The following is a 27,820-nucleotide window of genomic DNA, read 5'->3' on the forward strand; positions in this document are numbered from 1 at the left end:
TCCAGATAAGAACATTTGAGTAATAACTGCCTAGAAAGCCAAGTGTAACTAGCACACTGTGTATTCTAATGGTCACCCTGAGCATCGCAGTAAGATTTCCAAAAATATTTTAAAGTTGTAGCAAATTTGCTGATCATTAGAACCAAGATGCCAAAATTAAGAAAATATTTGCTGCTTATTTTTCAATTATGTTATGCAATTGGCTGATATGCAAAACAAGTGAGCTTTTTTTTTCAGGACACACATTAAGTTCAAATGTAATTCAATCTGAAGGTTATGGCAAAGAATGAATTATTTCAATGTATTGCTCTCAAAAATAATCATAAACAGGTATACCAATGGGTTAAAACAAAACACAAATTGCACATTGGGGAGAAAAAACCAAGATCAGAAAATGGACAGAAAACCTTTGAAAACTTACAGTAGTACAAGTTGCTACATCAAGATTTTTATTTGTTATCTATATCAGCCGATCCAAAAACATTCTGAAATTCATGCTCTCGCAAGTTCCTACTCATCTTCAATTTCAACCTTTCTACTTTTGAGAGTTATGCCTCAACTCTCAAGGTCCTTAGTGCTTACAGCCAAGGCCCTAAGCACTGGAATTCTCTACTAAAACATTTCTGCATTGCTGCTTCCCAACCCCACCCCTTTGAAACACTAGTTAAAATGAATCCCTTTGGTTAGAGTTCTAGTCTGCCTCAATTTCTTATACAGCATGGTGTCATTTTTTTGGTCATGCCATAATGAGGGACTTATATTTGATCACATTGGAGAAGCTACTTAAATACAAGTGGCTATTGCTGCTGCTGTTGCGAGAAGAAACTGATCTGTGTCCTGTTAACAGAAGTTAATGGTACACATTCAAGAGCAGGAGCAGCAGGTTGCACTGCCTCTATTAGCTGAGTACACAAAGGCATCATCCCTATAGTACTGTAACAACACTTAGAAGACATTTGGACAGGTACGTGGACAGGGGTGTGATAGAGAAATATGGGTCAAACCACAGGCGAATCATATTAGTGTACGTAGGAATCTCAGCATGGACAAGATGGGCCAAAAAGCATTTCCATGAATCTATAAAACATATATTAGGTGGTTCTGTTCTTAAAATGAACGGAATACAGGACCAAATACCCTGGTTGATCCATACATACAGCTATCTACAAAGCAGCACTCTGTTTGTTTAGCTGTCTGATCTAGAGCTTTCTCTTTCATCTCTGACTTCTTGGCAGATAAGTACAAACGGGAAGGCTCAACCAGATTAGGTATGGTATAGCTGTTTCTCCAAAAGAGAGATGTTATGGTGGAAACCTGAGAAAACAGAAAGAGCTCAATTGAAAGAAGGCACTAGGAAAAAAGTACACATTGGAAGAAAAGATCTGAGCTGCCTTTACAATTGTTCTATGCTTGACAAGGCAGTCTCATTGAAGGTTACTCATCATACTGCATCAAGAAAGAAAGAGAAGCCAAGGATACATTCCATGAACTAAGTATAATGTGCACCATGTCTAAAGTATTCCCATCTACATGATAAACTGCTATAATATTTAACCAACACACATCAAAGTTGCTGGTGAACGCAGCAGGCCAAGCAGCATCTATAGGAAGAGGCGCAGTCGACGTTTCAGGCCGAGACCCTTCGTCAGGATATTATATAATATTTAACCATACTAAATTGTGGTGGATTTTCCTTTCCTATTGCTCCACCTCTAGCATACTTCTGCCCATAGAAATTCATTGTCCCTTCTGGCTTCCAAATGTCTGGAGCCTCAACCAAGTGTCCCTGATACTCTACTAATGTCATTATTTTCCCACAGAGCAGTGCCCACAAGGAGTTGGTGCCCAATGCAAGTACAAGTGGTATGATAGGCATGAGAGCAGATGAATGTGCTGTGTGTCTGGGAGGCTGGTGTATACGTACTCAGTGTCCACATTTAACTAGTTCTCAAGTTAGTTGAAAAAAATATTCATTCCTTTCTTTGGACATAATCCAACAGCCACTGATGACCATAAACTAGCACTAAATCCAGCAATGGTGGAATCACTCATTTCATTACTAAAATAATTAATCTGGGAAACTGAACCAATTACTAATGTTTATAAATCCATTTAAATGACATTCCTCATATTATTGTGCATGACAGATAATTATATTTGTAGCAGAGACTTTGAGCTTTCACTCAGAAGACAGGAATAAATAGAAGCACTTACCAAATTGTACCTTGAATGTTATCAGAGTTAGTGGGGTTGAGATTAAGCAGATATTCTATAATCTGGTGCTGAGTAATTCAAAGTGACAGCTATCCTTTGTTCTAGGCTGACATCTAAACTGAGTGATATTCTTTTAATCATATGACAAAATCCATTACGTGCTTTGTTTATTTTGTAGTACACCCTTGATTCCCCAATGAATGTAACATGCTACTATAAACTGCTTCAGTGTCTTTTGTCAATTGCTCTGTAAGGGAAAAATACAAGCATTAGAATACTGAAGGGATTTGTTAGTGTTACTGTTACAGTTCTGGGATTTCCATTTTGGAAAGGTGTTTAAATCTAACCAAGGATAAAATTTCCTTTAACTATTTCAGCCACTTTAAACTGAAGGACAGGGTATCTATCAATGGCAGTGCAATCTATTCCCTCAAATAAGGGGCTTGAAAGATCCTTTTCTACAATTAATACAAAGTTATTCTCCCAATGTGAAATTTACTGAGTATGTTCCACTCTCTCAACTGTACAAGGTGCACAGTACATCAAGCAATTCTTTCATATGCTGTTAGCAAAAAAAATACCTCCCCTCTGACAAGTTTGCCAAGCACAGACATTATCTGATCAACATGTATGGTAGGCACAGGTCTAAACTGAAGTAAAAAAATTGATGATGTGGGAAAATAGGAGAATTTTCAAACATGAATGCAGAATGTTTGAATGTAAATAAGTGACATTATTATGTCCATGACAAAGAACAAAAAGCACATTTTGTACTGTGCTGGGGTGTGGGAAGTAAACTAACATGCAATTATACAACAGGAAAATGTAGAATTAACAAATGAAGCCTGGCTGCACACTGGGCGGCAATAAAGACAGAACAGGGTAAGGGTAATGTCAGTATCACGGAGGAAATACTTATGGCAGAGGAAAATTGTACAGATAAAAATAATAGTTCAGAGTTAATATAGTCTATCAAAAGTTTTACAAAGAGGTATTGTCTCATTAGCAAGTATGTACTGTAGGGCCCGAAATTGTGAAAGGGTAATGGGCGGGAAAATGGAAGAATTTACAACACAAAATTGGCTGAATGTATCCACTCTGGTATTAACACTACCAATCTACCTCAACTTACCCTTTGAGCACAGCCTTCCATCTGTTCTCTTCCTCTTGCACTTAACAAGTTTTTACAAAATGAACCTTTGCTCCACCCCTCAACCATTTCAACTGGTAGTGAATTCCATATTCTAATTATTCTGGGAGTTATTCAAGACTCACAATTCTGGATATGCTTTAAATACAAACATCACCTTAATGCCTACCCATCTCAATTTGCATGCAGCTGATAGTCAGAAAGGGGTTTGGGAAACTGTACTCTAGATTAGGGCCAAGCACGGAAGGATATTGAAGCCTTGAGTCAGTGAATGATATGGTTAAAGGGAGGGTAATGTTAAGAATGTGATACAAGTAGATTTAAGGAAAGTCTTTCCATGGTTTACCACATAAACCACTCTTGGGCATCAAGGGATAAGAAAATACAGAAATAGTAAACAACTGAATTCTAATCAGAAACCAATCATGAGGCAAGGACAGAAATTCAATGGTTGGTAAAAGAGAGAGGATGTCTTACAAGATTTGGTTCTAGGATTGCTTTCATTTCTGTGTACATGAATGAGTTAGACATGGGATCAGAGGGACGTGGAGCCCTCCGAAATAGATAGTCACACTCACAAAATGCTAGAGGAACTCAGCAGGTCAGGCAGCATGCACAGAAAGGATTAAACAGTAAAGATTTTGGGCTGAGACCCTCTAAAATACTATTATTTTCTTACAATTATTTTCCATTCATTTGAAAATGCAATAATTTCATCTTTCCATTGCCAAATTTTCTGTCTTAAATCTTAAAACAAATAGCCTGCAGGTTTCTTATACTGACAATTTTTTAAAAAGGAATGCTGTGCAGTATTAATTTATGAAGGAAACATAAACCTGAGCAACTGCAGATCTACCAGCAGTACAGGGAAAGAATAAAAAATTCCAAGTACAAGCCTGTTCCAGCTTATAAATGTTCGACTTATTTTATTTAGAGATACAGCACAGTAACAGGCCCTTGCATCCCAACAAGCCTGCACCGTCCCATTACACACATGACCAATTAACCTGCTAACCCACGTCTTTGGAATGTGGGAGAAACTGGAGCACCTGGAGGAAACCCATGCAGTCATGAGAAGAACATACAAACTCCTTACAGACAGCAGCAGGCCATGAACCCCATTCGGTGGTGCTATAACAGCATTGCCCTAACCATCATGCTACCTTGCTGATTTATGCACACCTTCTACATACAATCAAGCTTCCATATATACTAAATGCAAATGAAAACCAGCATGTCACATGTTTACATGTTACCTTCCCAGTTACGAGATACCATTGTCTCTTAAGAACAGAGGCTGCCAGTTTCACCGTAAAAGGCCACTTAATAGAGTTGATTTGGAAACTGACAATCATTTCTATTGATTCCAACACAATAATTCTGTTTTTAAACAATGTGACATAGTACATCCTGATTCTTCACCATTATAACCAGAGGAAGATAATATATAAATGTTCATGTCAAATGCTCTCATCAACACCAATCATAACAAGACTGCAATCAAGTAATTTTGTGCGTTTTCTAACTGATGAACAAATTCAACTTACAGACATCTGTAAAGATGGAACTCGATGGTAACCAGGGTGGCCTCTGTATCTAATCTCATGGAGAAGAGGGAGAAATTGCATCAATATTTGAATGAATCACTCAGCTGAACAAGATGAGTAATTAGTTTTTTTTAAAAAGCTGTAGATTAAATACATCAACTATAGGATGAAAGGGGTGTCAATGTCGGTGGTGCGTCACAACTTGAGCATGTGCAATGTAATTATCTGAACCACAATCCTGGATGTCACATGAGTGTAGTAAATGCCTACAGAAGAGGCACCATGGTAGCATAGCAGTTAATGCAATGATATTACAACTTGGGGCACTGTTTGATGTTCATTTTAAGGAATTTGTACGCCCTCCCCATGAACGCATGGGATTCCTCCAGGTGCTATGGTTTCCCCCAACATTCCAAAGACAAACCAGTTAGTGGGTGAACTGGTCATTGTAAATTGTGCTGTGATTAGGCTCGGGTTAAATAGGTGGGTTGCTGTATGGTGTGGCTCGGTGGGCCGGTTCCGCGCTGTATCTCTAAATAAAATGAAATAAACTTTTTTTTCTATAATATAATTTTTATTGAGTTTTCAAAAAGAATACATAAAAAGATAAAATCTACCCTCCCCCCTCCCCTTAACCCTCCCCCCCCATATATAGTCCTACCTAAAAAGAAAGAAGAGAAAAAAAAAAGAGCCGTCTGGGTATTGGAAGGTTTCCACATGCTCCATGGGATTCAAAATAAATTTGGTATAATTATTCGTTACTTTCCCCAAGGGACCAAGATCTTTATCGGAGCACTTAAATATGCCATCCTATCTTTTGTAAATAAGGGCCCCAAATATTCAAAAATGTTACATATTTATCTCTTAAATCGTAAGTAATTTTTTTGAGTGGAATAGAACTAGCCATTTCATTATTCCAACGATCCATACTTAAATACGAATCAGATTTCCAAGTAACTGCTATAGTCTTCTTAGCTACTGCCAATGCAATTTTTATAAATTCTTTCTGATATTTATTCAATTTAAGTTTCGGCTTTATCCCTTCAATATCACCTAATAGAAATAATACAGGGTTATGCGGAAGTTGAGTTCCAGTAATTTGTTCCAATAAGACTCTTAAATTTATCCAAAAGGGTTGAATTTTAAAACAAGACCAAGTAGAATGTAAAAAAGTACCAATTTCTTGATTACACCGAAAGCATTTATCGGATAGATTTAAACTTGAAATAAACTTGTGGAACCTCAATGCTTAGTTACCGAGCTAATGTCTAAAATGTAGACAGGTCAAGGACATCAGTAAAATGTAGTTATCAAGAAACTAAATTATCGTGTGGCAGACTTGTGTGACTGAGACAGGAATGGAACACCTCTGGTGAAGTGCTTGAGAGGACTCAATCGTTGCTCTTTATGAACAAGCACAGAATTCTTTCTAAGTGAATGAAGGCAATATCAAGAAGATAGTGGTAAAATTTAGCATGGATCATCGATATGGGTAGCTGTTCAGGTAGTAAGAGTGCAGAATAATTTTCTGGGTGTATGACAGCCAGTCAAAAGGAAAAATACTTTTCCTGGCAACAAAAAATTTCACAATGCTATTGACAGGAGAAACTTCACAATGTCATGAGATTATTGGGTTTTTGCAGTCCATGATAGAAACAGAACCAGGAATGAATTTCTGCTGAAGAGAGTTTTAACGAGTTGTGGTTAACACTAAACCACGAATGACTGCATGATTTATTTCTAGGATTGTAACCCAAGCCTCATATAAATTTACATTGAATAATATATTCCAAGAATACATGCAATTGAAGAATGATGCAGGAAACAAAGTTTCAATTGAATAAAGAGCTCAATACTGGGGGAGGAGAGAGCTCTACTATTGAGATAGGTGCTACTGAAACTGGAACCCATGTTCTGGTGAATCAGCCAATCCTGACAACTAATGGGATTTTCAACAAGCTGGGGAGGCAGTGGGTTGGTAAAAAGACCAAGGAAAGGCAAAACTCAGAAGCAAAAAGAAAAAAGTCAACATGATTGAGCAATAATAAAATGCTTGCCGCAAGGCAAGCACTACCGGGCCGCGAGGAAACAATATGAGTCAGCTGCACCTTTCCTCATTCCCTGTCACGCACTGTTGAGCTTGAACGCACGTGAGGTCATTAGCCGCGCGTCATCCACGTCAGCACGGGAAGGCGATCAACTCCTCGAGTTTGCAAATGACGGCAGGCTGAAAATTATGTTTGCTATAACATCTCTGACGGCATTCTGGATCAAAGTCAAGGGCGAATATCCTGAGATAGCAACGGAAGCACTGAAAACGTTGCTTCCATTTCCAACTTATCTCTGCAATGAATGTAACAAAAACTAAATTGCAGAATAGACTGGACATAAGGAACCCCGTTCGAGCATCGCTGTCTCTCATCACCCCTCGATGGGACCGTCTTGTTGCAGGGAAACAGGTATTGGGACCGCCTTGTTGCAGGGAAACAGGTATTCAGCCCAGGGCTCCCACTGATTCAGCGATATTGGTGCGTTGCAATGATTTTATATATTCATATGGGGAAAATATGCGCTGTGTGTTTAATATCCAAACGTTACTTAAAATGTTATGATGCTATTGACTTACTTATATAACCATATAACAATTACAGCACGGAAACAGGCCACCTCTGCCCTTCTAGTCCGTGCCGAACGCTACTCTCACCAAGTCCCACCGACCTGCACTCACCCCATAACCCCTCATTCCTTTCCTGTCCATATACCTATCCAATTTAACTTTAAATGATAATATCGAACCTGCTTCTGCCACTTCTACTGCGAGTTCGTTCAACACTTACTTCAAGCTCGCCTGTCCTCCCCTGATAACTGACTTATCACTATATTCATGCAAGGAAAATATGCGCTGTGTGTTTAATATTAAATTCGTTAGATAAACCCTTTCAGATACGAAATTGAGTGTATTAGCCACTTATCACCGATATTCCGGTCGTGATTAACAGTGCCCCCCCCCCGAACAGAATCGCCAAAAACGATTTGTAGCAAAAAAAGGCACGTGCACGCATACGCAAGTCACGATGCGCACTGGTGCCCGCGCAAGGCTTCATGGTCATTGTAGTCTTTTCGGGGTAAACACAACGTATTTGACTGCTACTGTACTCTTGTCCATTGGCAACCATCCCCCCCCCCACCCCCCGATCGGCCGGTCCACAAGAATATTGTCAATATGAAACCGGTCCCCACTGCAAAAAAGGTTGGGGACCCCTGAGGTAGAGTATAAAATCAGGGACGTGAAACAAAGAGTAGTCTCAGAGAGTCACTCAGATTAAGGATGTCTTGATTCCACTCTGATTCTGTGACTTCTGATTTGAGTGAGGAGATGAAATAAGTCCTGTAGTACCCATAAAGGATGGGCAGGAGGTAGTCAGAACCAAAGAACAGAGAAAGACCTTTCAGCCCACTGAGTCTGCTCTGGCCATCAAGTATCAGAATCAGGTTTAATATTATCGACACGCCTTGATATTTGTTGTTTTTGCAGCAGCAGTACATTGTGATACATAATCATACAAACTGAATTACAGTGTATATACATATATAAAGTAAGTAGCACAAATAAAGTAGTGAGGCAGTGTCAATGGGTTCAGTGTCCATTCAGAAATCTGATGGCAGAGGGGAAGAATCTTTTTTTTTAAGATTTAGATTATGAGGACACTCGGTCCTCATTTATTGTCATTTAGAAATGCATGCATTAAAAAATGATACAACGTTCCTCCAGAATGATATCACAAGAAAACACAGGACAAACCAAGACTAAAACTGACAAAACCACATAATTCTAGCATACAAAGCAATACCATAATTTGATAAACAGCAGACCATGGGCACGGTAAAAAAAAAGTCTCAAAGTCCTGATAGACTCAGCATCTCACGCAGGTGGCAGAAGGGAGAAACTCTCCTTGGCATGAACCTCCAAGCGCCGCCAACTTGCCGATGCACCACCATTGGAAGCACCTGACCACAGCAGCCTCTGAGTCCATCCGAAAACTTTCAGCCTCCGACCAGCCCCTCCGACACAGCCTCTCCGAGCACCATCCTCTGCCGAGCGCTTCAACCCTGCCCCGGCCGCCGAGCAACAAGCAAAGCCGAGGACCCAGGGCCTTCTCCTCCAGAGATTCTGGACCACACAGTAGCAGCAGCAGCGAAGCAGGCATTTCAGAAGTTTCACCAGATGTTCCTCCGTGCTCTCACGTCCGTCTCCATCAAATCAGGATTGTGCACGGCACCCTACTTGACAAATAACAGACATCACCACCGGAGTGGTCGCTGCGAGCTGCGTCGCGCCACCATCTTCTCCTCCCGCCTGCTCAGCCCTCTGCTCTACTCTCTCTACATTCAAACTCCTAATGAAATATAGCCGCTGTCCTGCCTTCTTTGTAAATCAATCGATATTTTGGCCCCAAGATAGATCATCAGAGATATTTACAGCCAGGAACTTAAAATTGCTCACTCTTTTCACTTCTTACCCCTCTATGAGACTTGTGTGTTACCCTTTCTTACCCTTTCTGAAGTCCACAATCAGTTCGAAAGTCTTATTGACACTGAGTGCAAGGTTATTGCTGTGACACCACTGAACTAGCTGATATATATCTCGCTACTGTACACCTTCTCTTCATCCATCTGAAATTCTGCCAATAATAGCTGTGTGGTCAGCAAATTTAAAGATGGCATTTGAGCTGTGCCTAGCCACACAGTCATGGGTGTAGAGAGAGTAGAGTAGAGGGCTGAGCACACATCCCTGAGGTGTATCAGTGTTAACTGTCACCGAAGTGGGATTTGGAGTTTTTTGATCAGAGCTGTAGGAATGATGGTGTTAAACACTGAGCTGTAGTCAATAAACAGCATCCTGACATAAGTAGTAGTATTGTCCAGGTGATCTAAGGCTGTGTGAAGAGCCAATGAGATTGCACCTGCTGTAAACTTATTGTAACAATAGGCAAATTGCAGTGTGCTCAGGTCTTTGCTGAGATAGGAGTTGAGTCTAGTCATGACCAACCACTCAAAGCACTTCATCACCATAGATGTGAATGCTACTGGACAATAGTCGTTAAAGCAGCTCACCCTGCTCTTCTTGGGCACTTGCCTTTTTGAAGCAGGTGGCCTGGTTACATTTATCCTCTTATTCTCCCTGTATTTTCATCAGCGTCCTCCCTGCTGCATCTCGTAACATCCACCTATATGCTATGGTCAATTCACAGAGGCCAAGTAGACAACCACCCTACCTGTTTTTTGGTACATGGGACAAAAATGGAGCATTAAGGGAAACCCAGGCAGTATAAACTCCACACAGGTGACACTGAAGGTCAGGGTTAAACTCAGGTCCCCGGAACAGAGACAAAATGCTCTGCTACCAGCACAGCTCTGCAGCCCCTACTTGATCAGATGGATGGGTGGGCTTATTGCGAGGTGGTACACTCCAACCAGCATTTATTCTGTGCTTCAGTGTGCTCCTGATAGAAGGACTTGAGGTCTTAGTGCCATTCCATATGCTCGCTCTCTTCTCAGGGGTAACAAGGTTTTGATCTGCCCAGTAATTAGTGGAGATGTTACATTTCTTTGAGGCAGATGACTGCATTGTTGAATCTTCTCCTCTGTTCACTTGGCAATTGCTGAGCAGAGTGCCATTTTGGGAATCCAACTGGTCAGCCGACATGCAAAATAGAGCTCTCTCTTCCATGCCTTCAAGTGCCAACATAGCTAGTTCCTCTCTCAGAACCATCTTGGAAAGATCATTGCTACACAACAGACCGTGATTTTTGTGCCAAGATTAAAGACAATCTTCAGTGGCCAAAGGCTGTCCTGGCATCCTGAAAGGCAGGGAGAGTTTCACTACCCACTTCTACCTTCAGTGAGAGATGACTCCTGAGATTGGGGATGTGGGTCTCACTATGGACCTTTATAATCAAGACAGCAGTGTTGTACCAATGGGGACAGGCTGGTGACAGATCCTTCTTTGCAGAAGTTGAGTACAAGCTCAGCTCCCAATGTATATAGAGTCATACAACACGGAAACAGACTCTTCCGCACAGCTTGTCCATGCCAACTAAGTCATATAGCTGAGCTTGCGTTTGGCCCACCTCCGTCCAAACTTCTCTGTCCAAATGTCTTTTAAACATTGTAATTCTACCTGCCCCTACAGCTTTCTCTGGCAGATTGTTCCATATACCTCCCACCCTCTGCGGAAATACTGACCCTCAGGTCCTGTTTACATCACCCCTTCCCCTTTACCTGAAATCTGTGCCTTTAGTTTTAAACTCTGGTACTCTTGTAAAGACTGTGAACATTCACCTTATTCTGGTCTCTCGTAAACGCAAACATTTCCATATTCCGGTTCAGCTACTGAAGGTCAGGTTCTGGAGTACCGGCAACATGTGTAGAACAGTCTCCCATTGTAAAGTAATTCTCCTCCAGATGGCATACAAACAGAAACTGCTGGAAATACTGAGCATTTCAAGGAGCATCAGTGGAAAGGGAAACAGTTAATATTTCAAGTATCAGTCCCTTCATGAGAAGTGATCAATTCTGACATAACATTCATTCTATTTCACTTTTCAAAGATGATTCCTGGTTTGCTGAATATTTTCAGCATTTTCTCCCTTTATTTCAGATTTCCAGTATCATCAGATTTTTTGACTTTTCAGCACCTCAGTAGGAAGCATGTTGGAGGCAAGATGCAGAATTTTGGTGAGAAACAATGAAACAAAGATCAGGCCAATGACATGACCTTGCTGTACATTGGTCTGCACTGATTAGTACTCAACTTGTTAGGATCATGGTTTGCATGCCACAAAGACAGTGCAATAATCATGCAGCACTTCAACTTTCATATGGACAGCACAGAACAAATCTCTGTGAAGGATACAGGTTTCTTAATGTGTATCTCAAAGAACCATATTGAGAAAACACACAGTCAGATCTAGTATTGTCAACAAAAGGGAGCTAGTTAATATCTTTGTAATACAAGAACCTCTGAGAAAGAGTAATTAAAGTTTGATACTGAGTTTGAGGTTTACTTAAATCTGTAGAAAACAAACTGCCTCGGCATGAGATTGAAGTAAAGCAGATTAGGAAACACATTTGCATTTAAGTAATTAAAAAGAAGTCCAATTGCAGTTACCAAGTTACAGACAAACTAAATGGAACAGGTTTAGATGCCCAATCTGAGGAATGGGAGTATTTGAGAGTTCAGTCAAGATTGCCATAAAATTGAAAGAAAGGAAGTGAAAGTGAGCAGATTCCGTAACCCATCAAGGTACATATTGACACTTGGTAAAAACATCCATAATAATATACAAACAGGTCAGTAAAAATAAACAAATGTAAGATATTACACTGATAGACAAGGAACTGACAGATATACATATAAAACATGTTACAATTGCCTTTGCAGCAGAATACAAAAAATACATAAGTAGTATGAAACCAAAGATAAGGTTAGAATGAGTGATAAGAATATCAATTGTTACCTGTAAAATACAAGTACTCAACAAATTAAAAGAATAAAGCTGACAAACTTCTTGGACGTGATGACCTACATCTTGGAATTAAAGAGAGGTAGGTGTACTGCTTCTGATTCTCCACAATTCTACAGGCTTCAGTAGACTAATCAGCTTGACAAAAGCAATAGAGAAAATACTGACATGGTAAAGGGCAAGTAGAGATTTATTGTATAAAAAGGGTTGGACAGGATACAGGGTTTTAGGAAAGAATACTTTATTTGACAAAAGGGAACTCAGTGAAGAGTGTGTTTAGAGTTTCAAAACACATACCACAAAATTTTATTACATAAAAATAGACTCCTAGCATTAGAATAACACATTAGGATTGATTTAACACTGCTTTATTGATCAGAATACGAACAGTTGTGCATTGAGAGCCAGGTATTTACAATCTATGTCAATAAAAATAAATTAAGTGACTGAATGTGATGCATTCATAATTACTGGCAATGGAGAGCAAGATGGGAAAAAGGCAAAGAGAATGCAAACAAGATGCAGAACACTTAAGTAAATCTGCAAGAACATCACATATGAAATATAAAATGCGCAGAAATATGAACTTGCCAAGTTTGGTAGGGAACACCAAAATCTATTTTTCTAGGTTGCAAAAGACACGATCCCAATATAGAAGGAATGACAGTATACAGAGAGAACTACATATTCAAATATAACAAAGCTAGTTTGCAAGCTTAGCAAGCAATAAGAAATGGTCTGTTGGCCTTTAAAGCAGGAATACTGGAATAACACATAAAGACGTCTTACTGCTATTACATAGGGCCATGGAACCATTACATATAAAATACTGTGTAGCAGTCCAGTCGACTTAATAAACACAAGAAATCCTTCTCTGAAAAAAAGCATAAACATGTTTCGTCTAATTCCTGGGGTGCAGAAATTCTCCAGTGAGGAGTATTTGAGTGGACTAAGCCTATGTCCTCCATTTTTATATTTTTTAAATGGAGCTTGAAGGAAATAATGTTTTCCCTTACCTGGGGAATGATATCAGGACAGCCTGGGAATCAATAAAGGATTGATCTTTCATGACAGCTAAAGAGAAATTTCATCACAGGAAGGGATATGCGTATTTCAATTTTTCTACACTATGTATGTTAACTCATTGAACATATTCAAGGCTGAGATAAATAGTTTTGGACACCAAAGAAACAGAAATTAGTGGGGAAATAATTGGGGAAGTGGAGTTGTGGAAAAATAACACATGACCTTCACAAAAAGACAGAGCAACTACGGGGTTTAAGGTCTTACATTTCATCCTTTTATGTTCCTTACCAAACCTCCAAATAGAATTAAAATTGTAGGCATCACAAATCAGTTTGAGGACCAAAATAAGCAGTATAGAGATATAGACAGCAATGACCAAAAAGAGCCAAATGTCAAGTAAATATGAATTGGTAAATTTTGGCACACTGAATCATGAAGAACTGGTGATATGGAGAAGAGTGGTTTTGATTCATAGACATCAAAGCAGCAGCTTAAGTGGATATGGCCATAATTTGCAAGTAGACTCTGGGTTTTATGGCAAGAGACACAGAATGAATGTGCTGTTGTCAAAATCTCTCTAAAATGCAGTAGAGTCACACAGCACTACAATTGAGAAACAGGCCCTTTGCCCATCTAGCTTGTGCCAACCTTTCTTCTGCCTAATCCCATCTACTGGCACTCAAACCATAGTCCTCCATACCCCTCAGTGCAAGTTCTACCTTGGTCTGTCCTGCCAAAGTGCAACACCTCATATTCGTCTGTGTTAAATTTCATCTGCCATTTTTCAACCCATTTATCCAGCTGGTCAAGATCACATTGCAAACTTTGGCAGCCTTCCCTGCTGTCCACTGTGCTTCCAATCTTGGTGTTATCCACAAATCTGTTGATCAAATTTACCACATCATCATCTAAATCAACAACATGGACTCATCATCAATCCCAGCAGTCCACTACTAGTCACAGATTGCAGTCAGAGTCAACCATCTACTATTATGTCTTCTCCTGCTAAGTCAATTTTGAAATAATTTACTACTTCATCCCGAGTGTCATGGACTAGACTCCCATGTGGGATTTTGTCAAAGGCCTTGCTGAGGTCCATATAGACAATGTCCATAGCCTTCTCTTCATCAACCTTCCTAATCATCTCCTCAAAGAACTCTGTAAGATTGTTTAGACATGACCCACCATGCACACCATGTTGTCTATCCTTAATCAGGCTATGTCTATCCAAAATCTTATGTATTCTGTCCCTTAGAATACCTTCCAATAATTTATCTGCGACTGATGTCAGGCTCTCCAACCTGCAATTTCCTGGCTTATTCTTAGCACTTCCTTGAATAACAGAACAGTATATGCTGTTGTCCAGCACCCCACCTGTGGTTAAGGACATTTTAAAAGTTTCGGCCAGGGTCTCTGCAGTTTCTGCATGAGCCATCCACTAAGTCTAAGGGGATACCTTTTAGTCCCTGGGGACTTATCTATCCTAATTTGCCTCAAGACAACAAACATCTCTTTGTAATCCACATATGATCCATGACCTCACTTCTTTTTTTGCCTAGTTCTAGAGACCCTCCCAAGGAAATACAGATGAAAAAATTTCATTAAAGATCTCCTCCATCTCTTCCATCTCCATGCATAGATGACCACACTGATCTCCAAGAGGACCAATTTTGTCCCTTACTATCCTTTTGCTCTTGATATATCTATAGAAACCCTTGGGATTCTCTTTCACCTTGTCTGCCAAAGCAACGCCGTGTCCTCTTTTAGCCTTCCTGATTTCTCTCTTAAATGTTCTCTTGCATTCTTAATACTCTCCCAAGTGCCTCATTTGAACCTAACTACATATACCTAATGTATGCCTCCACCTTCTTCTTAACCAAGACTACAATATCCCTCAAAAACCAAGGTTCCCAAAACTGTTAGCCTTGCCTTTCATTCTAACAGGAACATACGAATTCTTTACTCTCAATATTTCACTTTTGAAGACTTCCCATTTACCAAGCATCTCCTTGCCAAAAAGGAACCCATCCCAATCCACGCCTGTCAGATCCTTCTCAATTCTTCCATCAAAACTGATCTTTCTGAATTTAGTATCTCAACCCAAGGACCAGTCCTATCCTTCTGCATAATTATTTTAACACAAATGGAACTATGATCACTAGATCCAAAGTATTTACACACTTCTATTCTGTCTCATTCTCTAAGAAGATATCCAGTATCGTATTTTCTTTAGTTAGGATCTCCACATACAGTATTAATAACGGAAATTTTCCTGAACACACTTGGCAAACAGAATCCCATCTAATCCTTCTGCATTATGAGAGTACAGTGCAACATTTATATCAGGTATTTGTAGTAAAGATCAAATGAAGCACTTGCAAGAGAACATTTAAGAGAGAAATCAGAAAGGCTAAAAGAGAACATGAGGTTGTTTTGGCAGACAAGGTGAAAGAGAATCCCAAGGGCTTCTATAGATATTGATTTCACAGCAATGACGGTAAGCCAAGAGAGAGCATTGAGTGAATTCACCTGGTTTCAGCTTGCCACTAATGCAAAGAAATACTTGGAAAGTTTGGCGCTGTTTTAATTACTATTGAAGAATTTTATATGTGTTTAAAATAACAGAGAGAACTGATAGAAATAGACAGCTTAAATGAATGAGTAGCAGCGAGCTAAGGGACATGTAGGTAAATCTAAGTGCATGGTACTTGGGCCAGAGCATGAGAAACCATTTTAATGAAAGTTTGCAAGAATAAGGAATCAACTGTGATTGAAACAAATGTCACCTTTTACCTTGGTTAAGTAACTGGTTGAAGGAGAGGAGAATACAGAGACATGGGAACAAGGTGAGTACATAAGATTAAAATTATTGCCCATGTACAATACAATTACAGACTGATTGAGATGCATGTGTAATAGCTACTTAGTAATTCTATTATATCAGGATGATGCAGGGTAATTTGTCCATGTTTTGGACTTCCAAATCTCAGTTGTGCTGCTGTGCCAAAGCATCAAGTAGAAGCCAAACAGCCCACTATAAGTGTTGGGTGGATTGAAAGAAAAAAGGTGATGGAGTTGCCAATAGGCTGCTATCAATGCTTGTGAACAGCCAGCTGAAGAATGTTATAGGTGGAGATGTTGGACCAGCTCACCTATCCTTCCTTATGACGGCAGCAGAAGGAGAAGCATGTTCTAGTGAGACCACAAGGGAACAAAGAGGATGATACACCTTTAAAAAATAAAGAGAAATTACGATTTTCTTCATGTAAAGTGAAAGTGGAAAAATATTTTTCCCCACATCATTTTAATTGTTCCTCCCCTCCTGGAATAATCATAAATTGAGAATCTATGTCAATCTAGAAAATGTGTTTCATCTAAATTGAAAAATCTTTACATCATGCACGAGGTTCCTTGCTCACCACTGATCTAAAGAATATCTATCACTAACTATTGAACAGATTTAGAGAAGGTCAATGCATAATAGATTTCTTGATGAGACTGCAACAATTATTGCACAGGGTAGGTTATCATAGGACGCATCAAAACATTGCTGGAAAATGTTTTCAAGCCGATTAAACAACATTCAATGACAACGAGTTGGTATACTGTGTAGCAGTGGTCCCCAACCACCGGGCCGCAGACCGGTACTAGGCCGCAAGGCATGTGCTACTGGGCCGCGAGTGAACGATATGAGTCAGCTGCACCTTTCCTCATTCCCTGTCACACACTGTTGAACTTGAACATAGGGTTGCCAACTGTCCCATATTTCCCGGGACATCCTGTATATTGGGCTAAATTGGTTTGTCCCATACGGGACCGCCCTTGTCCCGTATTTCCCCCGCTAAGGTAGAGCGTTCCTATGAAATCTTTCGTGCCAAAATGGCGTAAAGCGAAGGAGCAATTACCATTAATTTATATGGGAAAAATTTTTGAGCGTTCCCAGACCCAAAAAATAACCTACCAAATAACACATAAAACCTAAAATAACACTAACATATAGTAAAAGCACGAATGATATGATAAATACACAGCCTATATAAAGTAGAAACAATGTTATGTAGAGTGTAGTCGGGAAGATTAAGCCAAAACCGATTTGTGGGGAAAAAAATCGGCATGTACGCGCATGCGCACATCACATATGCGCACGTCACGATAGGTGCCCGCACAAGGCTTCATGGTCATGGTAGTCTTTCTCGGGGACAAGTGTCCCGTATTTGACTGCTACTTTTGTCCCTTATTTTGGAGTGAGAAAGTTGGTAACCCTAACTGTAAAAGACATATTGAGGTGAGTTTAACCCTACTTGAACCCCCGCCCCCCGGTCGGCCAGTCCACAATAATATTGTCAATATTAACCCGGTCCGCGGTGCAAAAAAGGTTGGGGACCCCTGCTCTATAGGTCCTTTTAGTTTTACACAGTCCTGAATTTAATGATTATCCCATAATAGTAAATGGTATTTAACCAATAATTTAGAGTACTTTAATGTCAAGGCAAGGTATTCAATTGGTGGGTGTGAATTTGATTCTCATCTCCAAATGTAATAAGCTTTGATGGCTCTAGTTCAAACAAGGTTAGGTAAACTAAAAATCTGTAAGAATGAATCTACTGTATAAACAACCTACTCGATTCATACTAACATACCAATAGCAGCTGTGAATAAGCCTGACAAGTCATTCTCTAACTGTAGGACCATGACAGAATCCAGCAAGAAAATTAAATTTATTGACCTACTCATATTCCTCATTTGCTAACAACCGAAACATTCTTAGTTTGCTAACTTTCTTCACATATATTGAGGTTTGGATTTGACAAAATCATAATGACTATATAGGAATAAAAATATTGAAATCTCAGCAGTCCTATGCCTCTTCTCATTCCACCCAGCTACGAGGAAGTATAGGAGCCTGAAGACCCACACACTCAATGATTTAGGAACAGTTTCTTCCCTTTTGCTGTCAGATTTCTGAATGCTTCATTAACACTACTTTGTTATTCCTTTTTTTGCACATTTTTAATTTATAGCAATTTTTATATCTTTGCACTGTACTGTTGCTTTAAAACAACAAATTTTACATCATATAAGATAGTGACAATTATTCTGATTCTTCATATGAATAGGATAGCTGAGGTCACTTCATGACTTGCTCTCATTCTGCAGATAGTTATGCTGCATTAAGATTTAATTTTATAAAACCAGTCATAAAATGTAAATATAGGCCTTTTGGCCTGAGTATGCACCAAACCATCAACCATCTATTTAAATGAATCCTATTCTATTCTCCCCACATTCCCATCACCTCCCGCAGATCCTACCACTTACCTACATGCTAGGTACAATTTGCTGTAGCCAATTAATCTACTAATCCAGGTCTTTGGAATGAGGATGGAAATATCTTTTCCTTGAATTGTGTCATCCTAAGTCAGGTTGAGGTATTTTATTTATCACATTGAATCATTGGTACACTGCAAGAGACACTACAATTTACATACTCTTCAACATTTTATCAAGACCGAAAAATATCAACCAAATGTCAAGGCTGTTTGGTTGTATCCTTCAATAGCTATACCTTCCTTTAGTTTTTTGATATGAAGTAATATTTTTTTCAGATCCTTAGTGGTATTCAAATAATATTGTACATGACAGCAAGTACCATTCTAGCTCCTTTATTCAAAATGGAAATGATTCAAGATCATTGTAATTTCAATCTTAAACTAGGTTCAAAGTGGCTTCACCATAATTTTAGTTTAAAACCATAAATGCATTAGCCTTGTAGAAATGATGAGGTTAATCAGCAAAGGTCAAAATTCACTACACTTTTAAACTGGGAATCTTATAAGCAATGATAAAGGACTAGGACATTTTTTTTGGAAAAAACAGCAGCAAATGAATTATAATGTGGGTACAACATATGTACATTGGAAGTAAAGAAAAACATTGTTGTATTAAAAAAGGGGAGGACTAATAAATCTTGGTATGCAGAGGGACTTCAAGATGAATCAATTTTTTTACATTTAGGTTCATTAAACAGAAGGGAAAATCAGACATCAGTTATTATTACAAGTAGTTTTAAATAGAGAAGTAAGGAAGTCATGCTGCAATTACATAAGAGTTTTGTGAGATTGTGCCTGAAGCTTTAGTTGAGGCTGAAATGAAGGTTTGCTGGATTGATTCCTGTGGTAAGCTGTTTGTCCTTCAGTTCATACTGAGTAAAATGCAGCTATAATTTGCATGACCTCACCAAAATGTACAAAATTCTTGGGGGTTTGGTGACATTCAACACTAAAGATTACAATATCAGCCCCTTGGGATTGGAATAAGTTTTACTGACAAGGTTACTGTTAATCTTCAGAATTCTCTATGTGGAGGCCTGTGGATGTTCAGTTACCGAGTATATGCAACTCTGAGTTTATGGCTGAGAAATTCACTTCACAGCAGGATATTTTGGAATTAAAAACAATCTGAATCAGAAATTTAACAACAGAAATATGTACATCTGTCCATAGTTTGGTTTTGTCTTCCCATATTTTAAGTTATCACTGTACTTGCTTCAATCATTTGTCCATAACTACAATAAAACTCCCAATACTCCAGCATCCTCAAGGCTTGTGGCATCTGACTGGACAGATTTTCCAGACTATTAGATGTTTGTAATGTTTAATACATTTCCTACACCTTTCTTTGTTTTAAGATGTTACATGGCAGAATAAACTTTCCAACAAACCAGAAGAATTTAGAGGTCAAGAAACAGGACCCTGACAAGTTTGAAGGGAACGTTGGCCCTATTCACTTTAAAGGCAGCATGCACAACAGGGCCCTGGTGAGTTAAAATAAAAGAGTGTAGGAAACAGGGCTCCAGTGCATTTAAATGGAGTGTGAGAAATGCGGCCCCAGCGAGTTAACAGGGTGCACAGAAATCTCATGACTAAGTGCCTTAACAGAATTTCCAAACAACTATCAGGAATTTACTGTAACATTAACGAAATTCCACTGAAATCAAATATTGAAGGGAAATCCAATTGTCTAGATGGAGATGATTAAGAGATTCAGTATCATTGAATCATTATGGCACGTGGCCAAGTGGTTAAGGCATTCGTCTAGTGATCTGAAGGTCGCTAGTTTGAGCCTCAGTTGTGGCAGCGTGTTTGTGTCCTTGAGCAAGGCACTTAACCACACATTGCTCTAGTGTCTGTGGGAGGAGTGGCGCCCCACACAGACTTCCAATCTGCGCCTTGTAAGGCATGAAAATGCCCGACGCAGGCCTCTCATGGTATGAGTCGACATTCCCTCCCTCCCATTATGGCACAAGAATGCAGCTATATGGTCCATCAAGCCAAAGCTAGTTCCAAGCAGAGCAATCCAATTAATCAACCTCATTACTCAAAGGATTGGACATTATTTTCCCTCAAGACAGCATCCCGAAATGGCCAACTGTTTAGTGTTGCTTGTCCTCTGGTATAGAAGCTGAGAACAAGAGGACAAGAGGTATTAAAATATTGTGCCATTTTGGGATGGGATCAGGAACTATTTTCCTTCCTATTCCAAAGGTTATGGATATTCCAAACCTTTTTCCCCAAAACAGACACAGTTAATTTGGAAAATTCCACAACTGAAACAAATATTTATGGCTTTAATGACTAAATTTAGATTACAGAACCAATGTGAATAAATAGCATTGGGATACAGTTCAATCCTAATCTGATCACTGGTATGTCTTTTAAGAGCCAAAGGGCTTACTAAATACCTAATTTATAAATTATTCCCAAGTAACTACATGCATTACATTAAATGGAAAAAATCAATTTATTTGCTTCATCATAAGATATGGTTAATGTACCAGAACATCAGTATTTATTTTCCAACCTTAGGCAGAGGCAATTAAAAGTCAAACAAATCAGACACGCTCCCTCCTCCTCCATCTGTCTGTCATCCCTTCACCTGGACCCACGTACCAACTCTTGCTTCTCCCCTTTCCTCCACTATTTTATACTGACTATCTGGCTATCTCCCGTTTCTATTTCAGATAAAGGGTCTTAATCCGAAATGTCGATTGTCTATTTACCTCCGCAGATGTTTCCAATACAAAGACTTTTCACTTAAAATTCCAGATTTATTCAACATGATTTAATTTCCCAGGCCACCATACTAGAATTCAAATGTCTCTGGATATGATTCAGATGTTATTGACAGCTGGGGAGTAACTTAAGCACACCATATTGAAACACACACAAAATGCTGGAGGAACTCAGCAGGTCAGGCAGCATGTATGGAAAAGAATAAACAGTCAACATTTCAAACTGAGACCCTTCATCAGGACTGGAAAGGAAGGGAAGATGTTAAGAGTTCACATTTGTCACACCATATTGTACCTTGATTTTAGTATTTCACTTTTTCAGTACTTTCAAACCATGACAATACAGAAATATTGACTAGGATTCACAGCAAAAGTGTAGGCATCTGTAACACAACTATATTTGGTGTTGCAGAATTGGGAACAAAAATATCACAGCAGCATAGGCAACATTCGCCTTCATTTGCAAAACAAACTACAAGGCTTTTTGGTGAATTTTTTTCAAGTTTCTAGTTGTGTATTCCGCCATTAGCTGACAATCATAGGAACTCTCCTGCTTCAATGTCCCACAGAGGTAACAATGAAAATCTCATGAAAGTAAAGGCTACTTTATAGTTGTGCGTACGGGCTACACCATAGCCTACGCCATAGGCCTGATTTATACTTTTGCATAGCCCTACACTGTAGTGAGCATGCGTAGTTGTGTCTGCATTGCTCTGCAATTCACCGCCAAAACGCTAGTTGGCGGTGGGGTTTCTATGCCACTGTGTTGAGTTTCTCTGTGAGAGACATGGACAAGGAAATGCATTTCAAGTATTTTCAGATGTCAGCAGGTAGATTTGACGATTTGGTTCATCGTCTCCAACCATTTATTTCGCATCAGTGTACAGACTTGGCAGGGAAAAGCAACCGGAAATGCGTAGGAGGAAATGCGATGCTACCAAGCAGACCAATCACAGTTGCTGCAGTCTGCGTCGCCGCGATGCGTGAGTTACATTTTTGGGGAGGTGCATGACACCCTACGGCGTAGAGTACACGGTACCTACGGCGTACAGTTGACGCAGAAGTATAAGTTGGGCTTAAACCGTGATAAAATGTCAAAATGTATTGGAAAACAGCATCCATTTCTTGTTTTTGTTTAAATCACTAATGTAAAAGGGACCACTTTAATTCTAGATGGTGTTGTTAAAAAAACATCACAATGACCTTACTTCCAAGAAATCCCTGAGCCTCAGTCGTACTTAGTTGCACTGGACTGATGACATTGCAACCGTAATTCATTTCAGCAATGAAGTGCACTGCAAATCAGGGACTCCTGTTTGATAATTTACCTTGCAGATCATCTGCCAATAGTCACTACTCAGCCTCAGAATGTGAAACATTGTTCTCAGGTGAGAAATTCAAGGACAGTTGATTCTGTAGAACCAGAAATGGAGTTAGCTTCTGAAGTAAGACTGGGAAAATAAAGGAGTGGATAATATATTAAAGTGGCTTTCAAAATTACATTAGAAAGTTGGTTTTGTCACATAACAAGGAGCTACAGGCTTGATCACAACATAAACAAGAATACTTTTTTTCGTTAGTTTGCTGGTACATAAGGGAATGTGAAGAGGCAAGCCTGTTCTGGGTTCTTAAGTACTTAAAGATCATCTGAATATTAGCAACACTAGCCCATTTCCCCTTCTAAAAAGTTAATCACATGAAAACTAGAAACTTGGCTTCATCAAGAACAGATTTCTTCACAGATGTTACTAGTCTGGAACTGCAATGATTTGGAACAAGAAATATAATTGAAACAAAGGAATTTATGGAAAAATAGATTAAATTTTCTTTTACAATAAAAAGCATCTTTATGAACTCATGTAAATATAGTCAACCGAAACACTATATATTCAGCTTAAGGACAGCCTATTCATAAAACATTTATTTTAATTAATCAAGCTACTCAGAGTTAATACTGATTAAAACCGCATTTGCTTATAGAGCATACAACTCAAATTAGTGACGATGATTTCAGACTTATTAAAACCTCTATGAAATGGTACTGAAATGGTACTTAGGTGAACAAAATTGAGAAATAGTTTTAATGATCTCCATTTTTAAAGTAATAATAAAAAAATCCTGAAAAATATCAAACTAAAGATACCCACCATGATTTATCTTTTGTTACTTTGGAAGGAAAGACTGCCTGTTGCTGCTTATTACTGGAGGTTTGTAGATTGTCTTTTGGTGTCTTGAATGGCTTGGAGTTGCTACCGATGGTGGTATGGCTACTGCAGGCTTTGGATTTCATTGGGATCGGTGATGTTGCGGAATTGGAGGTTGATGAAGCTGGTGAGAGGGTCGCCTTACATGAAGAACCATGTCTTCTTTCTGAAAATATACAGCAAGTGATTAGAGTGAAAGACACAACTGGGGAAAAATATTTTTCCATTTAATTCTCCTGTGAAACTTGACTTGCATTACAGAATATATCTAATGCACTGAGGTACAAAAATTGTACACCCAGTTTCTATTGGGAAAGAAATGAGTAGTTCTCGCAGATGAGCCATTTGACATACCCATGACTAAATTAGTTGTTTGGACTTATGGGTCTACAATTACATAGTATGATAGTATAATTCACAATTGACACTTCACTATAGGCTATATGCATGAATTATTAAAATAAAAAAGCTGCATTAGTATTCCAAAATAAAAATCAGAAAAGGCAGGAAATACTCAGCAAGTCAGGATGCATCTGTAAGAAAAACAGTTAACATTTCAGGCTGAAGTGAAAAGAAGCTCGTTAAACTGCAGAGGTCGCTTGAAATATTATACCCGTCCTGTTAATGGCAATTAGCCGAACAGTAGTTCTGAACTTCTACCTTTGTTAAGCATGATGAACTTCCACTGAGTTCTATCTGTAAAAGTCAGCATTTCTAAGTGAAACTCGCAGGTTGGGAGATCAAGTGGTTCTTGTTCGCTTAATTTACGTATTAGATGTCAGCTGGTTTGATGGCCAAACACTTTTGCCTCTGAAAAGGAAGTCTGTAAATGGAGACTCCAGATGTCTGAGGTCAAAATCGTGACTGACACTTGGATGACACTGAAGGAAAGCAGCACCATCTTTCAAACTGAGGGCTTTCTCATGTATACACAGAAAATCTTCTGCAACCACCATACATGTTCAGCAGTCTTGCTAAGAACAGATGATATCCCCTTTGTTTTAATTCCGTTTTTTTTTGGGAACTTGCTGGTTACAAATTGCAGTAACATTTCCACTTGACCACACTCAGTGAAACAGGTTTTCAATCTGGAATGTATTGGGAACTTCTGAGATGATGCAAGTTGTGACGTGAATCCAAGTCTTTCTGAAATTCTCACTTTGAATTCAAAATCTGTTTGAAATACTGATTCCTGCCTTAATGCCTACAGGGAGCATTGTATACCTGCCTTTGCAGTTTGCTTCTCTCCCCCATTCTGAAAGCACACACTTCTGCCACCTCCACTACCCCAAGAAACATCCTGCAGCCTAGGCCCTGTTAATGTACCAGGAATGGGCTTTTCATTCTTACTCTCTTAGAAACAAAGAGTAAAATCAAACATAAATTTAAAAAAAAGCTAGAAATAGCTTGAAGAGTAAATTTTGCACAGCAATGGTTTCCTGGACCTCAACTGGGTAAAATTCAAGAGTTTGCTTATTGCGTAAAGGTAACAATTATTGCGCAACTGCTTCGAACAATTAAACAGACTGCGAAGCATGGTGCTAGTAAAGTGCCTTCTGAACACATGTCCAAAAAACAGAGTGTGCAAGGAAGCGTGCAGCTTTTACTTTTCTGCAGTATTTCCTACAACTATTTGATGCTCCATGTTAGAAGCTGTCAATCCTCCAAATAATAATTTCAAATATTATCATCCAGAATTATCCCAGCCCTTGGCACTTCCTCCCTAATGATTTTAGAATCCTTTTCCACAGTTGGTACATCTGGGAGGCACTTTTAATTGAGCCAAATCCTTCTGTACAACAGCTATCTGTAAAACCATTATCAATTTTCCAATGCTTGTAGGAGTAAATGCCATTTAAATGTTCCTGCCCAATCCACAATATCACTACCAAAACTTTTACCACCACCATCCTTCCCTTTGTAAATATCCCAAGGCTCCTCCTCTAATGTTTCTGCAACCAAAGTTCAATACTTTTCCCCAATGGTCCTTCCAACTATTCCTAAACTTGAACCCTTCCTCCAACTTTTTCCCAGCACACCCTAAACTTCCTCTAATTGTTTTCAAGCCTCCTTCAGCTATTTCCAATAACCTTAAAATGGTCTGTTTTTGTTCTCATCTTCGCTTATATCATCCAAAAAATTCATGTATTTTTCTCACCTCCAGCAAAGGCCAATCCCAAAGCTGATAATGACGACACTTAGTTATAAAGTACAGCAATGAATTTTTGAAAGTTAAATACATCAAGGAATATGGAAAACACTTTCCCTTCAACGACAATCCTAGCCTTATAAAACTATTTCTTGGCTGCTATAAATGTGAATAATGTCACTAAAAATTTATGCTCTCTCCCCCATTAGTGTCCATTCATTTTCTCCTACTATTGTACATAATCTCAGTTCCTTTTCCTTCTTCTGCTATGCAGTCACACTTACGGAATTTTCTCTCCAAATTTCTGCTTCTGCACCTTCCATCCAATTCTAACAACATTCCTTAAAATACATCCATTCTTTTGCTTCAAATTAAATTGAAAATGATTATGTCCCTGTGAAGTGCATCAAAACATTTTAGCGCATTCAGTGCTTTGTAATTTATAGCTATTTTAAATATGTGATTTTCAAAACCCAGGTATCACTATCAAGGCCAGCATCACTGCCCATCCCTAATTATTCTTGAGAAGGCCGTTTTCTAAGCCACTGCAATACTTCTGGTGAAGGTATTCCCACTATGCTGTTTTGACGGAGGTGTCTAGATTTGAACCCAGTGACAATGAAGGTAAGACAATCTACTTCCAAATCAGGGTGGTGAGTGATTTGGAAGGGAACCAGTGGGCGGGGATGTACAAAAGCACCTGCTTATCTTTGTTGCTGATGAAAGTCACTGGTTGGCAGGTGCTGTCAAGAGTAACTCAAGGCCTGTAACTGCAGAACATTTTGTAGATGGCACATAATGCAAATGGTGGAAGGAATGAACATTTAGAGTGATAGATGCGATGCCAATCACACAAGTCACTATTTTTTTGATGTTAAAGAATCAATGATGGAATTTCCTCATCCACCCATTAAAGGTTCTTGAGACTGTCATTTAAATAGAAAATATTTCAGAATTAAGATACCATAAAATGCAAATTTAAATACACATACCTCAATTAAAATGCTTTATGGTCTACATAACACTGCTTTCAGCCAATGCTGTTGTGTACAAAAGAAACACTCTACCATGCAACTGAAAACCTATTATTCCACAGCTATGGTGAAGCTTATGTTTAGGCTGAGCTGTCATTTGAATACAACAATGCCTAGCTACTGTTAACAGGACCAGAATGTGATAATTATAATTGCAGCTGAGAGTCGATCCCAGATATCACTGTGCTTAAAAACATAAACCACCAGCTAGCAAGCTTCTAGAATAATGCTGGCTCCTGCTTGCACTTTTGACATTTTGACTTCTGGTGGATGAGAAGTGCTCATGGCATCAACAGAAATACAGTTGATATATGGTGAATGAAGTGTGCAAGAGAAAATGCAGTGGAGTCCAGTTAATTAGGCCAGCGGTCTCCAACCACCGGGCCGCAAAGCATGTGCTACCAGGCTGCGAGGAAACGATATGATTTGGCGATAGGAGTCAGCTGCACCTTTCCTCATTCCCTGCCACGCCCACGGTTGAGCTTGAATGCATGCGAGGTCATTACGCACGCGTCAACCATGTCAGCGCGGGAAGGAGATCAACTCCTTGAGCTTGCAAATGACGGCAGGCTGAAAAGTATGTTTGACATAACATCTCTGCCGGCATTCTTGATCAAAGTCAAGGATAAATATCTTGAGATAGCCACGAAAGCACTGAAAACGTTGCTTCCATTTCCAACATATCTCTGCAATGAATGCAACGAAAACTAAATTGCGGAATAGACTGGACATAAGGAACCCCCTTCGAGTATCACTGTCTCCCATCACCCCTCGATAGGACCGTCTTGTTGCAGGAAAATAAGCCCAGGGCTCCCACTGATTCAGCGATATTGGTGTATTGCGATGATTTTATATGTTCATAGGGGGAAAATATGTGCTGTGTGTTTACTATCCAAACG

The 27,820-nt window shown here is 39.2% G+C and overlaps 1 protein-coding gene across 14 annotated transcripts in view; it reads right to left on the reverse strand.

The window, feature by feature from the left end:
- The window catches only part of LOC134351683 (ataxin-7-like protein 1), a 258,916-nt gene that overhangs the window by 80,072 nt on the left and 151,024 nt on the right, over positions 1–27,820 (reverse strand). For 13 of the 14 annotated variants that reach the window (XM_063058175.1, XM_063058184.1, XM_063058177.1 and 10 more), the window contains one exon: positions 23,682–23,904. In XM_063058175.1, coding sequence (XP_062914245.1) covers positions 23,682–23,904 — 223 coding nt within the window. Of the gene's footprint in view, positions 1–16,615; positions 16,693–23,681; positions 23,905–27,820 lie in introns of those variants that run through there. The other variant, XM_063058187.1, reaches the window with a different exon arrangement.

Source organism: Mobula hypostoma, chromosome 9 (assembly GCF_963921235.1).
Source record: "Mobula hypostoma chromosome 9, sMobHyp1.1, whole genome shotgun sequence".
NCBI classification, from domain to species: Eukaryota; Metazoa; Chordata; class Chondrichthyes; order Myliobatiformes; family Myliobatidae; genus Mobula; species Mobula hypostoma.